The 15,773-nt window shown below is 48.2% G+C and overlaps 1 protein-coding gene and 1 non-coding gene across 11 annotated transcripts in view; both read right to left on the reverse strand.

The window, feature by feature from the left end:
* The window catches only part of Chd3 (chromodomain helicase DNA binding protein 3), a 25,621-nt gene continuing 9,848 nt past the window's right edge, over nt 1-15,773 (reverse strand). For 4 of the 10 annotated variants that reach the window (XM_046422103.2, XM_046422105.2, XM_046422106.2 and 1 more), the window contains exons 11-40: nt 15,416-15,627; nt 14,598-14,729; nt 14,142-14,241; nt 13,540-13,731; nt 13,187-13,387; nt 12,745-12,882; nt 12,342-12,463; nt 12,011-12,184; nt 11,742-11,883; nt 11,389-11,520; nt 10,394-10,511; nt 10,054-10,178; nt 9,633-9,864; nt 9,139-9,305; nt 7,961-8,138; nt 7,472-7,537; nt 6,805-6,890; nt 6,514-6,647; nt 5,828-5,972; nt 5,493-5,655; nt 4,879-5,000; nt 4,621-4,753; nt 4,419-4,511; nt 4,097-4,222; nt 3,629-3,737; nt 3,305-3,437; nt 2,754-2,995; nt 1,563-1,726; nt 1,196-1,322; nt 1-725 (exon numbers count right to left, since the gene is read on the reverse strand). In XM_046422103.2, coding sequence (XP_046278059.1) covers nt 485-725; nt 1,196-1,322; nt 1,563-1,726; nt 2,754-2,995; nt 3,305-3,437; nt 3,629-3,737; nt 4,097-4,222; nt 4,419-4,511; nt 4,621-4,753; nt 4,879-5,000; nt 5,493-5,655; nt 5,828-5,972; nt 6,514-6,647; nt 6,805-6,890; nt 7,472-7,537; nt 7,961-8,138; nt 9,139-9,305; nt 9,633-9,864; nt 10,054-10,178; nt 10,394-10,511; nt 11,389-11,520; nt 11,742-11,883; nt 12,011-12,184; nt 12,342-12,463; nt 12,745-12,882; nt 13,187-13,387; nt 13,540-13,731; nt 14,142-14,241; nt 14,598-14,729; nt 15,416-15,627 — 4,449 coding nt within the window. In that variant the 3' untranslated portion in view covers nt 1-484. The remainder of the gene's footprint in view (nt 726-1,195; nt 1,323-1,562; nt 1,727-2,753; nt 2,996-3,304; nt 3,438-3,628; nt 3,738-4,096; nt 4,223-4,418; nt 4,512-4,620; nt 4,754-4,878; nt 5,001-5,492; nt 5,656-5,827; nt 5,973-6,513; nt 6,648-6,804; nt 6,891-7,471; nt 7,538-7,960; nt 8,139-9,138; nt 9,306-9,632; nt 9,865-10,053; nt 10,179-10,393; nt 10,512-11,388; nt 11,521-11,741; nt 11,884-12,010; nt 12,185-12,341; nt 12,464-12,744; nt 12,883-13,186; nt 13,388-13,539; nt 13,732-14,141; nt 14,242-14,597; nt 14,730-15,415; nt 15,628-15,773) is intronic. The other 6 variants (XM_046422110.2, XM_046422107.2, XM_046422108.2 and 3 more) reach the window with 4 other exon arrangements.
* LOC124077715 (small Cajal body-specific RNA 21) lies at nt 6,243-6,381 on the reverse strand. The gene has a single exon (XR_006846709.1). It is a non-coding gene; the product is annotated as a small Cajal body-specific RNA 21 (non-coding RNA).

The raw sequence follows: 15,773 nt of genomic DNA on the forward strand, positions 1-15,773 counted from the left end.
TAACTGAGCCAGTGAATGGCGCCTTTATTCTGAGGCTGAACAGCAATAGACTCCCTCCCTCATAGCTGCTCCACCCTTCATTTGGGGAGAGGTAGGGGAAGGTAACATGCAGCCACCCTTCCTCTTCCCTTCTCCCTCCCAGGGCTCATTTTCATTCCTCTCTAAAAGTACCCCTCCTCTCTTTGAAGCTCTTCTTCCCACAAAAGTTTCTAAAGGCCAGGCAAGGCTAATCCCCCACTTCTGCAAGAGGTGGAGCTGATATGGCAGAGGCTCCATCTCTTTCCTCCTGACAACCATTTACTGGGAAGTTGTGTATATTTGGCAGTGGGGGGGATAAAGGTACTTGGAAGACCCAGCTAACCATCTCCCACCCAGACCACTTCACACCAGCACAGCCTTCAAAGCTTGGTGGGAAAGGTGTATAGGGATGGAAAGACAAGGGTCCCTTCTTGAAGAGAGGAGTTATAGAGGGGCAAAGGGGCTTTTAGCCCAATGGCGGCCCAAGGGGTGGAGAAGACGGAGAACTGGCAGCAGGCCCCAGGGCCTGAGCAGGGGGTCGGCCTCTGGGACGGGGCCTGGGTGAAGGGCAGGCCTGGGATCCAGTCAGTCGTCTATACAGATCACCTCCCCGGCTCTGGGCTCCTTCCGATCCAGCCCGTCTGACACCAGTGCCCCCACCATTTCCTTCTCCTTCTTCACCAGCACTGGAGGGCCGTTGGTGGCGGCTGTTTGGAAAGGAGTAAGGAAAGATCAATCCCTACATTGCTCCCAAATGTTACTTCTGAACATTAATATACTCTTACCACTACCACTTCCCAATTTTCTTGGGTAAGGGTGGGAAGACCAGGGTGAAGCTCCCTCCCTAAGATTCTCCATATGACTGAATGCATGTTCCAACTCTCACTCTACCCCTATGAATTCATGTTCACTTTCCCTTGAGGTAACCCAGATGGAGGAGGCTGGTGTGGGAGATACCAAGCCACAGAACCACTAAAATACTGAGTGAGGTTTTTTGACAATGGGGATAGAAGAAGAGTTAAGAAAGGGATGGGTAGAATGAAGCCCAGAACAACTCCATTCCCTGGTACTGGACACATGCAAGAAAATGAGATAGCTACAGCAGGACAAGGAAGCTGAGCAGGGATGAGGCTTGGCAAAGAAGTGGGAGAAGCAGGAATTAGAAGCACCAGCTGACCTGTGATGAAGGACCCTGCAGGCATCTGGCTGTAATTGGCGCCTGCGGCGGCCAGGGCCCCTACGGGTGCGGCGTTGAAGGCCGCCCCGTACCCCGGAGGTGTGGCGTAGGGACCCGGGGGGAAGGCCTGAAATAGAAAGCAAGCTGAGGTTAGTTAATCCATAGTCTTATTTAAGAGGAAAGATGGATGTATGGGAACAAAAGCCACATTCCAGAACTACTGAGGGGTGTATCACAGGCAGGGAGACTCACTCAAGGGTGAAGACTGAGGTCTAGCAGGTGGTTTTTCCATATGGTATAGGATTCTGATGAAAGTATTTGTGTGTGTGAAGGAGAGGGAAAATGAGTTAGGGGGAAAGAGGGTTACCGGTGTGGGGTGAGGCTCCGTGCCCTTGCTGGCCAGCCGGCTGAGGATGCTGCGCTCGGACATCTGAAGGCGGGCTGCGATGGGGGGTATTCGGGACAGCGTGGCTGGCAGGCGGGTCACATCCGCCTTCATGTCGCTCAGCAACTCCTCCAGCTGGTTCAGAACTGGGGCCCGGGCCACGGAGAAAGAAGGGCAAGAGAAAGACAGGGAAAGAGAGACATGGAGCCAGGAAAAGCAACAAGGAGTCAGATGGACAGATACAGTCAGAAAAATAAAGAGGAGGACACAGACATCAAAGAACCAGAGACAAGTGACAGAAGCAACAGAAGAGAGCAACAAAAAAGTAGACAGAAAAAGAATGACTCAGGAAAGTGTCAGGAAAAAGAGAGAGACCAGATCATCACAGAGGACAGATGGAGAGAAACAAGAAAAAGGAGAAATGGGAGAAAAGAGAGGTAGGGGAGGATATTGGAAGACATGGGGGCGGGGAGTTGTCAGAACATCCCATACTGGAAGAGTGGGGTTGGGGGATTGGGGATGATGGGGAGGAAATAGTCAGGAGGTGTGGGAGGTGGTCAGTGGTATCGAAGGTTTAAGGAATCAAGGTTTTAATATGTAAGGGGAGAGGGGGTTAGAGGGTCAGCATTATAGATTCAATGAATTAGAACAGGGATCAAAGGGGCCAAGAGTCAGTCACTATACCAGGCAGGATTAGATGGTTAAAGGGCTTTGGTATTTAATCTATAATCATCAAAGTAAGAGGGTATGGGAAAAGGGTTGAAGGTCAAAGGGAAGTTTCACAGGGTCAGAGGGTAGATGGGTGGTAATTTCTGCCTCACAGGGTGAATATGTGAGGGAATATGATCTGTGAGACAAGAACTAAGGACCTTTGTGGTGTATACATAGGCCAAGACCTCAAGTTGGATGGCATTAGCAGTATGACAGGTGTGTGAAATTCTACCACACAGGAAGAGGCCCTACTATGTAGACAAGACACGCATCAGGAGGAGTACCTCTGGTGGGCACTGACATGACCACTATCAGGCATGGAAGAGGGCTGACTTGCACAAGTGCTAAAAGCTAAAAACTAAGGGGTCAGGGATAGGGTTAGAGGTCAGAGGGGGATGGTTCAGAGGGTAAAGGGGGTCAGAGGGGTGGGAAGATTTTGAGGGGTGCGGGGTGAAGACTTACGCAGCGTTGTGGGCCCTCCCCCGCGCGGGGCCGCCGCGGCCCTTACCCTTGTGCAGGACGGCGTTGGCCGGCTTGTTCCCCGCCAGCGACTCCTTGGAGAGGTGCTGGTGGCTCTCAGCTAGGCACTCGGCCTCGGCAAAGCGGGCGTGGAGGGCCATGGCGGGGTGCGCCGGCTCCTGTGACAGGTTCAGGTAGGCCGCCCGCCGCAGCTGCTCCTCGATCACCAGCGCCTGCTCCAGGAGCTGAGGGCACAGGGTTGGAGTGAAAGCAGGGCTCTACTATTCAGAAGTGAGCAAGATGATGGACCAGACACAGCACTGGAGACCCATCCTCCCTCACTGCTGGACCAGGGTACCTGCTGCTCCATACTAACTGCAACCCCAGTGTCAACCCTGATTCAGACCTCAGTCCCCAACACAAAGTTACACTTGGCCTCAAACTTTGCCACAACCCTCAAAGTATTAACTTTCCTTCCCTGGGTTCCAATCAGATCTGGTCCCAATTTTGACCTGTTTCTCTTCAACCCTATTCCTTTCTTCCCTTGTCCCCACCTTGAACCTCCGGGCCAGGAACTTATTTTTCATCTCCAGAAAGTTCCCCTTATTGGCTTCAGTTTTAAATGGTTCATTGATAATGGCAAACTGAGCATCATTCTGGATGTCCTGCCACCGTGCATAGCCGTGGCTGTTGATTAAGGAAAGGGGACCATCAAGGAATTTAACAGGGATGTATTTGGCTATAAATATTTTTTCCTTTTGGTCTAATCTCCCCGAAGTGTGGTACAAGCCTCCCTTCCCTGTGTGTGGACTCATCTCCCCCTGTAGTTACCCTCTCTCCTGGTTAAGAGAACTTTTGGTACTTGTATGAAAGGATACAGGACAATCCCAGCCAGAAGCCAGTAGTCATGTCTTCGGTGCCAGATCTCATTGAGTTTCCCAGAGGAAATAGCTGCCCGTTCTTCATTCTGCCACAGGGTATGAAGCTCTGGAGAGGACAGCAGACAGAGGCATCAGGGGTTTGCAAACCACATCCTTCCTGACAGACAGGTATAGATGAGAAAATAAAAAATTATAGAGTACTAAAGTCTATTTAGGGGGAATGAATAAAGCTGGCTTAGAAGTGAGGAATAAAATTGATTATGAACAAAGTCATATTCTAAGATTGAGAATAAAGGTGAGATTAGAGACGTGTGGAGTTTGGCAGTACACTAGGAAGACTTAAAGCAAGGATCAGATTCAGCATTCACCATTTTAGAATTAAAAGTAGCTTCAGGCAAAATGAGAAACCCTAGGAGGTTGGGCAGATCCCAGTGAGAAGCAGATACCAGGAAGAACCTCTCCCACCTGTGAAACCACCGTCAGCAATATTGAACATGAACCGTGGCTTCTCCACCTTCTCCTCACGGCGCCCGTTGGACCTTGGCTCATGAGGCCCAGGTCGAAGCTCCCGGTCCCCTTTTATATCTTCTGCTAGGGCAGACAGGGCAAAGCTCACACCTCAGGACACCTCCTCCCAGAGTTCCCAAAACTACTTACTACCTGTACTGTACTGGCCTTTCCAATAGCTACCCACCCAGGACCCAGGCCATTTGGTCTCCCAGACTCCACCTCCCCTGATCCCCTCAAGGACCCAAGCGTCCAAGTGTCCAGTCCTTCCACCCATTACCTCTCTTGCCCAAATCCCCCTCCGGCCTCTCCCTGTGTTCCTGTCCATCCAACGGCTTCTCCTCCCCCCTTTCTCCTGGCGTCGACTCTGTGGCTGTGGGAGGGGGCAGGGGATAGGAAGGATGTCACCCTCATCCCCTGACACCAGAAAAGGGAACTCCCAAATTCTAATCCTCCCATCACCCTTAGGGCCAAGCACCCACCTGACTTATCTCTGTCCCCTCGGTACCCAGGTTCAGGCTCCATCTCTCCAGGCACTGGCACTTCATCCTCTAGAGGAATCTTCCTTGGCTCCAGCCGCTCCCCAAGTGATGGGGCTGGGCTTGGGGCATCAGTCTGGAGGAGGATAAGAGAGTCAAGATCAGCCAGAGGACTGACTCCCAGGTACTTGGCTACTGAGATACATCTCCCAAGACCATTCCACCCCTCTCCTCAGAGGAGAGGACAAAGAGAAGACATACCTCTGTCTCCATCTTCTCCCCAATTTTGCTATTCTTCTCTGGCTTCTCCTCCTGGTTGCCAGCTTCTTCCTTATCAAGAGGTGTCCTTATGCCATCTCCTTTCTCACTTGGAGCAGGAGTAGCTATAGGAGGAAGGCAGAACAGTACTATGGTTTGGATGTGATTGAAGTGTCCTCCAAGGGTTCACATGTTAAAATTTAATGCCCATTGTGAGGTACTAGGTCGGGGGACACTTAATCCAACCATGGTGTGTAGAGGAGGGTCTTTAGGAAGTGATCAGGATTAGGTGAGGTTATCAAGGTGGAGCCCCATGATGAATCCTAGTAGTTTTTAAGAAGTGGGCTAGAGGTCAGAACAAACATGCATTCTCTGCCCCCTCCTATGTGATGTTTTACCCTACCTTGGGATGTGCCAGCAAGAAGGCCATCACCAAGTGTGGCCCTTTGACCTTGGACCACCATAATCATGAACTCAAATAAACTCTTTTAAAAAGTTAGCCATAGGTTTCCTGTTATAATCATGCAAGATTGACTAATATAATGAGGAAAGCAGGGGTTCCATCTCTGACTCTTGACCCCATCTCTGTCTCTCCTGCCACCTGGAATCCTGATTACCAGGTTTAGAGGTGCAAGGACTATTGGTAGCAGAAGCCTCAGGAGTGGTGGGAGATGTTTTGGTAGGAGAGGAAGCTCTAGAAGAGCGCTTGGAGTCAGCGCTGGGATCAGGCATCAGCTCCGGCATTGACCAGCGCCCATTGATGTGCTCAAATTCCTGTACCTAGGGAAAGGTTATTGTAGAGACAGGGGTTAGGTCCAGGCACTAGACAAACAGGATGCTCTGGTCCCTTCTGTCTAAAACCAGCCTGAGCCCATAATTTGAGGACAGAAGGCAGAGGAATAACAGAGCCTAAGTGGTTGCCCTGATTCTTAGGGTAAGGGAAGATTGATACCTTCTTCTTGACAAGAGACATGACTCCAATGCGGGTCAACACCTGCTGGCGACTCAGTCCCTCCCGAGGGACTCCATCAGCAAAGGTTTCAGAGCCATCTGCACCAGGCTCACACAAATGGCGCATGAACAAAGACACATAGGCCCTGAGGAGCAAGGGGGTGGGAGGAAGGTTAGGGAGACTTAGAAAGGATTTAACCACAGATTATTGAACCCCTAAACCCCAACTCCCCAGGTACCTCCAGGGCTCTCATCCCCATGGGGCCTCTCAGCTCTCAGCCCTCCAAATCCTAACTCTCCTATTGACTTCTCTCTCTGTATATGTATCCTGGGCTTTGATACTTTGTTCCTGGGCCCCATCAGTCAGTTATTCATCCTTTCCACCAGCTCCTCCTGCCAGGTTATCATGGCCAAGTAAATGTGAGGCTAGGCCAGCCCAGGCGAGGCGCCTTCCTTAAATACCTCTCCCATGAAGGAGGGTGCCTGGCCCCTCTACTCTAGGCTCAGCTGAGGGGAGGTGGTGTAGGCTGAGCCCACCCCCAGGAAACTGAGCCAGGAGACACAGCATGGCAGGGTAAGTGGTGATCAGGTGAGTAAGATAACATCATATGGTGGCCAAGAAAATCAAAGTAACACCCAAAGTTCTTAACCCCTCAACTGAATCACCCCTGAATCACCCATACTCACTTGAACTCCTTCTCAGTCTTGCCCCTCAGGTCTCGTACCAGCCACTGTGTGGTGAAGGCATCCTGTGGCGGCATCCCCCAGCGCATCACAGCATTGAGGAAAGCCTTTCGCTGACGGGTGTTGAATCCCAACACCTGAGGATAGGGCAAGAAGGCAGGGGTTATGAATGACCAGGTCTTAGGTCTTGGTCCTTTTTACTTCAGTGATCCAGACCTCAATTTTCAATTCTCTCTCCCTGCAGCCCTCATTCTTTCCTTAGAGAATACATAGGAGCCTGGGCCCAATTCTCACCTCAATGTTGCCCCCAACTCGAGCCAGCAGTGGAGGCAGGGGCTTGTCCTTCTCATTTCGGAGCTGCCTTTTTGACTGTCGACGCCCTGAGGATGGGGGTGACCCTGATTAATAGATCTACCTCCTCTAAGACTCAGACCTCTTCCACACCCCTTCCCACAGATTGAAACATAGCAATAGTTGTGTTACATTCATTTCTAATTTTCTTCCAACTACTTGCAGAACTATCAACCCAGTAAATCTAAAAGAATCAAGTCATGTCAAATATTTATTTGACACAGGCAAGATTCCTTGTGGAAAGGTAAAATGATGTAACCACTTTGGGTTATTTATTTATTTATTTATTTATTTTGCAGGGGGACAGGGTGTTGCTATGTTTCCAGGGCTGGCCTTGAACTCCTGGGCTAATGATCCCCCTCCTGACTCAGCCTCCCAAGTCACTAAGATTACAAGCATGCACCACCATGCCTGGCTGTAAACTCCAAATTTTAACAGTGGGGAGATTATCAGCATTTCTTCCTTTTTGCTCATCTGCAATCTAGTTTTTCTACCCAAAACCCCCCCAAAAAACAAAAAAAGCACTTTTATTTGTTCAAAAACAGTAGACCTAAAAAGGAAGTTGGGAAGTGAAATGGGAAGAGCTGAGGGAGAAAGGAAAATGTGCCACCTTCAGGGCGCTCGTCAAAGTCTTCATCTTCCTCCTCTGACCCTACTGAGTATTCTGATTGGTTATCTGTGAGGGTAGAAAAGACTCAGTGGTGACTCCTGGATTAGCCATGCTGGGACCCTTTTTGCTTGGATTTCTCCCCTCCACCCTGGCCTTAGCCCTCATGAGACACTGGGGTCACTGCCCACAGCCTGACTCTGGGTCATGTATCTTGAACTATTTGTATTCACTATTTGGTCCCAAGGCATCTTCTGCTCCACCACCCTGCCTTCCTGCCAAAGCTACTATAAGCAACCCACTGGTAGTTAAATTGCATGCCAACCCACCTGGCCTTTGGGTAGTTTCTACTGATCCTTCCTAACCACTTTCTCTTTCTGCAGGAAAAGACCCTGACTTCTTGGCTTCTCTTTCCCTCTAAGCAGACCCAGCCTCCAAGTTCCTACTCATCATCTCTTTCCTTCTCATCACCTGCATTGGTGCAGTCCTTACCTTGGTCCTCCTGAGCAGCATCGTTGTAGTTGACTTGCTTGCGAACCCTTTTGCCCTTGCCTAGGTTCCGGGCGAGGTCTTCTTGCTGCTGCTCGTAGTGATGCCTCAGCAGCTTTTCCCAGTAGTCAGGGTCTACATTCTCCTCCTGCTTGATGATCTCTCGCTCGATCTCCTCAATCTGAAGGGCAGCAGAGTAAAGGCTGGCAGTCTCCTTCCTCACCAGTCATTTGGCAACATCAAAAGCCCTACTCTCCTGCCTCAATCAAATCCTGCTTGCTGCTCCTAGATCCCTTTCTCAGCTCTGCTTCAAGTTTTTGGACATCAATCATTTCCTATATCATTTATTCTATGCAAGGTACTTATCCTATCTTTTTGTTTTTTGGAGGTACTGGGAATGGAACCCAAGATGCTTTCCCACTCAGATACATCCCCAGCCCTTTTGATTTTTTTTATTTTGGGTCAGTCTTGCTAAGTTGCTCAGGCTCTCATTGAACTTGCCATCCTCCTGAATCAGCCTCCTGAGTAGCTGTGATTTTAGGTGTCTGCCACTGTACCTGGTTCTCTGCCTCTTTTAGCCCACTTTCCTAACTTCTTCTATACTTCCATCTTCCTCCTACATTGATTCAGGAGATACTCTCCTAGGTTTACCAGAACTTTCTATGTCCAAATTTCTCTCCAAAGTCTGGTTTAACCTATTAGATTAATAATCTGTTTGACCAAAGGCCAAACATTCTGTCTGAAATGTGGAAGCTAACACACAATGGGTGGAGGGAATAGAAGTTCATTGGATTAGATAAAGGAAAATGAAGGGAAATAAGGGAGGTTGGGAATAGAAAAGACAGTAGAATGAATCAGACATAATTTTCCTATGTTCATATATGAATACACAACCAGTGTAATTCCACATCATGTACAGCCACAAGAAGGGGAAGTTATACTCCATGTACATATAACACGCAAAATACATTATAATGTCATGCGCAACTATAAAGAACAAGTAAAAAAATATTTTAAAAAAAGAAGTTCTTTGAGGTTCACTATTGCTCTTTGCTAGAGGCTAACATGAGAGAATAAATAAAAAAGAGCAAAGGAGAATCCTACTTCCAAGGTTTGGTGAAAGGACACTGCCCTTGAAAGACGACCTGTGATAGACAATGCCTGGCCCCCAAACCTCTCACCTTGTCTTCTTCCCGAACAACATACTGTGCCACCTTGAAGGAACTGAGATACTCATTCATGTTCTGTACATCAGTATCCTCAGTTGCATCCTGGTTCCGGTCCAACAGCCGAGCAATGGCCTCATTGTCATAGTGGATCACACTGCTGTCCTCCTCTTTGTTCTCCCCTGGTGGGGATGGGGAACAAAAGAGAACTTGGGGTTCCAATCAGAAGCTCAGGCATCACCTTTCCAAAGATGGAGAAAAGGACATACTCTGGGGGCCCAGGAAGGAAGGCTTTTTTTCCTGGAATCAATATCAAGGGGTTTTTCTTTTGTTTGTTTAGGAGGCTAACCCTCCTCCAAGGACCACTGGAAAGAAGACTCTTCTTCCTTCACAGGCTACAGAGGAGTGTGTGCTTTTCTCCCAGGGTGGGCTGAAGTAGAGAAGTGCTCAAAGGACCTGGCTTCACGGAGCAGGGGCTGGCTTCAAGGAGCTGCAGAAAAGGCTCTCACCCTCATTTTCATCTTTGAATAGCTCCTCAGTGCCAAATTTGAGGATGTCATCAAGCTCCTGCTTGGACATAGACCCTGCCTTGGAGCCCAGCCCGGGCCGCACCACCAGGTGTGTCAGCATCATCTTTCTCTTGGCCACCTGTGTGATTCGCTCTTCCACAGATGCGCGAGTCACAAACCGGTAAATCATCACTTTGTTGGCCTGGCCGATCCGGTGAGCCCGGCTGAAAGCCTACAAGGATGAGAGAAACCAGGGGTGGGCCAGGGGAATGGCAGGGAGAAGCTGCCACATGCTCGGGAAAGGCCCTCTCCACTCCCCAAAGAGGTTTATTTCTAACCCAGCCCACAGCATGATACACTTTTCTGTGAACCCACATCTCCTTGTTGAATGGCACAGGGGCTCCAGGATGCAAGTTCCCACCTGGATGTCATTGTGGGGGTTCCAGTCAGAATCGAAGATGATAACAGTGTCAGCAGTTGCCAGATTGATGCCTAGGCCCCCAGCTCGGGTAGACAGGAGGAAGCAGAACTGTTGGGCCCCAGGAGCTAGGAGGTGAGAATTAGGAGGCTAGGTTTTTCCTGTACCCAGTAGTTCTGTCCACCTGCTGCTAGATGTTCCTTGACTACAAATGACTATGACTCCAACTCAAAACCTAGGTGTCCAATATCCCCCTGTACCAGCTCCCCTTTTGTCCCAGGGACCTGGCACAGGTTTCTCAGGCCTTACACACCCACCAGCAACTAAGGGATCTCCCTCTTACCATTGAACCGATCAATGGCTTCCTGCCTCAGGGCACCAGTGATGCCACCATCAATGCGCTCATATTTGTAGCCTTCGTAGTCTAAGAAGTCTTCTAGCAAGTCTAACATTTTGGTCATCTACAGCAAGGGAAAAGGAAGGAGTCTGAAATGCCAAGGCGGTGGAATGGGCCTGTCTCTTCAAACTATCCCTTTACTCAAATTTGACCCCAAGCTTTACACCTGAACCCCTGCCCTGTCTTAAGCATATTGAGTGTATTCCCTCCTCCCATTCCCAGCTGCTCACTGTTCTGCATTCTTGCCATATTCTCTTGATTAAAGACCATTTCTACTAAGACAGGTTCCCTGAGACCTAAGAAAAGTGTACATAAAGCTGGATGTGGTGGCACACACCTATAATCCCAGAAACTCAGGAGGCTGAGACAGGAGGATTGTGTGTTAAAAGCCAGCCTCAGCAATAGTGAGGTGCTAAGCAATTCAGTGAGACCCTGTCTCTAAATAAAATACAAAATAGGGCTGGGGTGTGGCTCAGTGGTAGAATGTCCCTGGTTCAATCTCTGGTACCAAAAAAAGAAAAGAAAAGAAAAAAAAAACAGGATTCATAAGATTTCTGAAAATCTGTACAAAATGATGTAACTGTATGTGCAGTTTTCTGGAGAGCAGAAGTGTAGCTTTCATAGGACTTCTAAAAGGTCTTTGTTCCTTGACCCCACCTACCAAGAAGGTTAGGAAATGGCACTAGTTCCAGAGGCCTCCTGGAGGCAGATGGCTCCACCGCACCCTGCCCCTAACCAGCTAAACAGGAGCTGGACTCTAACTTCCAAAAGCCTTAGGAACATGGACCAGAAGCCAGGAATGAAGTAGCTGTGCTAGGCACTCTTATGGTAGAATCTCCTAATCCATCACACCATAGCAGTCATAGAAAAGACATCAAGAATTAAGGTCTGGCTGGGAGGGAGGAACAGAAAGCAGAAACAGAACAGAGGTGATGGGTCACCTGCGAGAAGATGAGCACTCTGTGTCCTTGCTCTTTTAGCTTCCGCAGCATCTTCTGCAGTAACATGAGCTTCCCTGATGATTTAATAAGTGCTCCACCCTCATAAGCCCCACTGGGGAGTTTTGGGGACTCCTGAATAGGAAGCAAAAGGAAGAAAGGGTTAGGAAACATGCCTCCTTATCCTTACTGTGCCTGGAAAGCCAGAAACCCAAATCTACCCCACCTTTCAAATTCCTACTCCTCAAGTATCAGTTCTTTGGCCTTCTGGTCTAGCTCCACCCTCATGCAATATGGTCTCTCCCAGGTTTTCAGAGTATTAGCCATTTTATCAGTTCCCTGCTCTTTGTATCTACCATAGCAGCCACAGGAAAGAGGTATGGGTGATTGCAGCACTTCTTAAGATCCATCATGATGTTAAGCAGTGACACTTGGTTCCCACCGCCTCGTGAATTCAAGGCCTCAAAATTTCGAGTCAGGATGTATTTGTAGTATTTCCTAAAGACCAGGTCAGGGGCATAGAGGAGACATATAGAGGAAGCAATTATGATATTGTATTTGGTCATTAACTCCTGGAAAGCTACCACCAAATCCCCAACCCCCAGTAGCCTGCTTTATGTCTCACTTCTGCATGGGGCTCAGCTCCACTCGAACGATGAGTTCTGTCTTGGCTGGCATATTCTTAAAGACATCCGCTTTGAGCCTCCGCAACATGTGCGGTCCCAGCAAATCATGCAGTTTCTTAATCTGGTCCTCTTTGGATATGTCAGCAAACTCCTCCAGGAAGCCTTCCAAGTTGCTAATAGACAGGAGGAAATAAGGAAATGAACAACTGTCAAATTCTTTGACCCCAATCTCAGGCTTTATTCTCCAATCTCCATCTAAGATTCATTCTCTACCAGCTCCCGAGCCTCTGTGGCTTTCTCTATGCAGACTACCCTTAGTGAGCAACTTACTTAAACCTCTCTGGGGTGAGGAAGTTTAGCAGATGGAAGAGTTCCTCCAGATTATTCTGCAGTGGGGTTCCTGTCAGTAGCAACTTGTGATCTATCTTATAGCCATTGAGGACCCTGAAAAACTAGAAAATGGGGCAAAAACAGGCAGGAGAAATGGCTAATCAGTGACAAATGTTTGATCCACCACATTGACTGTTCCCTTCCCCCAATTCCTTTTTCCCTCAAAAATCAGAGAGGACAAATCCTTAGTCTTCTCCCTCCTCTAGGCAAGACTTTCCCTGAGAAGTTCCCAGGAACTCTACCTCCCAGAACTTGGTTTTTATTTGTTTCATTTTGTTTTCAAAGACCAAGGCAAGTTGGAATCCACAGTCTCAAATTTCTCAGGTCTGGGACTCTCACTCACCTTGGACTGGTTGTTCTTGAGTCGATGGGCTTCATCCACCACAAGACAGGCCCAGCGGATGGAGCCAAGAGCTGCCTGATCAATGGTGATCAGCTCATATGATGTCAGGAGAACGTGGAATTTCACCTGTGCCTCCCTCTGCCAACACAACCACTTCATGTTCAGCTGCCACTTGATATCCATGCACCTATACCTCCAGCCCTCATTCTTTACTCAGATATTCTGTGCTCCAACTTGGGACCCCAAGCAGAGGTCACTGAATATGATCCCTAAATGTTCACCCACCAGTCCAGCACACAGATCCATGGGGGTCAGAGGCATGAGAATAGGTGGAAGAAAGGATAGAGAAATGCAAATGGAGAATACAGGAACTGAATTACTGGTTGAGGTATAGAAATGACAGATCTGAGGGTCATAAGAGATGTGAGGTAAAGGGGCTTACCTTCATCTTAAAAGCTTTCTTGCCGCCTTTGATGGCATTGTCCTCAAAAGAGAACTCATTCTCACGAATGATAGCCCGGCTGTCCTTGTCACCCGTGTATGTCACCACGTAGAACTTGGGTGCCCACATCTGGAACTCCCGCTCCCAGTTAATGATGGTAGAAAGTGGGGCACTGACCAGGAAGGGACCTTTTGTGTGGCCCTAGGAGTCAAGGGTGGGGAGCACATTAGTCTAGGCTCCAGGGTATACAACCCAACCTGCTACCTGCTATGTAGGTCCATCCTCCACCCCACTTCCCTATTCTAAACTAGGTCTTAGCCCAGTTGCCCACTTAGGGGCCTAGAATGGAGCACCTCCTTATAGAGTGAGTAGAGGAAGACGATGGTTTGAATGGTCTTGCCCAGCCCCATCTCATCAGCCAGAATTGTGTCGGTGCCCTGGGCCCATGAAAAACGTAGCCAATTCAGCCCTTCCAGCTGGTACATGTGCAGTGTTCCTCCAGTAGCTGTGATAAACCGTGGCTGAGTCTCATATTTCACTGTAGGCTGTAGAGTCAAGAAGTCAGAAAACTCAAGGGAATAGTCAGGGCTCCTCTGGTCTTGATCTTCTCCTCCCTCTCTGGCACCAGTATCAAGTTGGATTATAATTCTCTCTGCTATGTCCTGAACTTATCAAAGTTCTAGACTTTAATTCCTCTCTTCACTCCTTAAAACAACATGCAGCAGCACCATGAGGAAAGGCTAGATGGTACAAGAGCCCTACTGGGTTGCTATCTATAGTAGCTCTCACTCTTATGCCAAAATTCCTAGCCTCTCTCAAGACAATGCTGAACACCGAGAGAAGAGCTACTATTCAAAGAAGTTGCTGAAACCCTGGGAAGCTGTGTCAAGAGTCCCATAAAAAACGTCAATCACCATGACTCCAGACAAGAGAAAGGCCAGCTAAGAGAACTTACATCATTAGTAGGAGAATTGGGAGGCCCGTCACCCTGCAGTTCCTTCTTCTTCTTCTTATATTTGCGGGGTTGGGCAGGGTCCTCCCCCATAATAAGTTCTCTGGGAAAAGAATATGTCTGAGTGAGGCCTGGTCCTTGAAACCCCTCCCATTTTCCTGAACCCACTGCCCATAACCTAGATTTTCTTGTATTTTTTTCTCCCAGTCTCTATACCATCACTTTTTATACTTCACCCTGAAAGCTAACCTTCTCCACTCCCAAGCATCTTCTTACCTATTGCTCAGGACAGATCTTATTTCTGTTACTTGTACTGGCTGTTTCCTGACCCCACCCAAACAACCCAGCCCAGGTTGCCACTTCCCTAAACTCTAGCTTGGCTGTGTCCCTACTTCATCCTCATTTAGCTTTCAGGTGCCATCCTTACTCTCCCTCTAATCCATGACCTGGTTCCCTCACCGATGTCTCCAGTAACTTTGCTTATGGTCTTCATATTCAGGAATGTTCATTTCATCTTCTTCCCATGTGGACTGGTCATAGGGCAAGTCCCTCCATTTCACAAGATAGTGGTAATTCCCTTTTTTATCCACACTGTGTAACAGGAGGAGGAAAATAATCACAAAGAGCAAGAAGTCCTGATAAACACAAGTATCAGCAGACGTGAAGCATCTGTCACCTCACCCTCAATGGCAGGCCAAAGGAAGGGAATTCAGAATGATTTAAGTACTATGCTAATTTTTTTAGGATGGCAGGTAAATATCAACTTTCACAAAATATTCCTGAAGAATCCTCCATCCTTCATTCTTCCAATTAGTATTTACTGAGCATCTACTATGTGCCAGGTACTATTCCAGGTACTAGATCCAGCAGTGAACAAAACAGACAAATGACCCTATCAGAGAGCTCACATTCTACTGGGAAGGCAGCAATGAATATATAACATAACATTAGGCAGTAATAAATACTAGGATGAAAAAAAGAATCTGGAAGAACTGTGCTTCTCATGTTTTATTTTCTTGCCCCCATTCCCAGACCCATGTGGGAATCTCTTATGCTATTGGGAAATTAGTGACAGCAAGGACAAATGCTGGGCTGGACTTTCCTCCTGGGTTCTCCTGCCCCATAGAGGAAGCCAGGCCAGAAGGCTAGAGCTTTAGCAGGAGTAATCAAGTTTCATTTAGTCACTTAGTGTATTAACAGATATTAACACAAGATCATCTCCACAGTAAGAACAGTATCATATCCCAGATTGGCCTTCCCACAGACCAAGGATTCACCTGTGGTTGATGATACGATGGACAGTCATCCACTCTGGCTTGATGCCGAAACGATAGTACTTCTCCTCCATCTCTGCATAGTGTGGATCTTTCACCTTGCGCTTGTCACTCTTCCCATCATCCTCACCAGAGCCATAGTCCAGGGGCGGAGGCTCATCCATGTCATTCTTCCGTTGGTAGTTTCGGTACATTACCAAGTGGAAGATTTCCAGCTGATGCACAGAGAGAAAGAGAAGAGATAGCCCCAACATCCAGAGAGGACGAAGGGTGACAGAGAAAAGGCCTGCTGGGAGAAGAGAATGACTTTAAAAGAGAATAGATGAGCAAAAAAAGCCAATGCCAAAGCAGGAGAACAAAT

The sequence above is a fragment of the Marmota monax genome, unplaced genomic scaffold (genome assembly GCF_021218885.2).
Source record: "Marmota monax isolate L192 unplaced genomic scaffold, Marmota_monax_Labrador192_F-V1.1 WCK01_AAM20220418_F8-fsc00243, whole genome shotgun sequence".
Lineage (NCBI taxonomy): Eukaryota > Metazoa > Chordata > Mammalia > Rodentia > Sciuridae > Marmota > Marmota monax.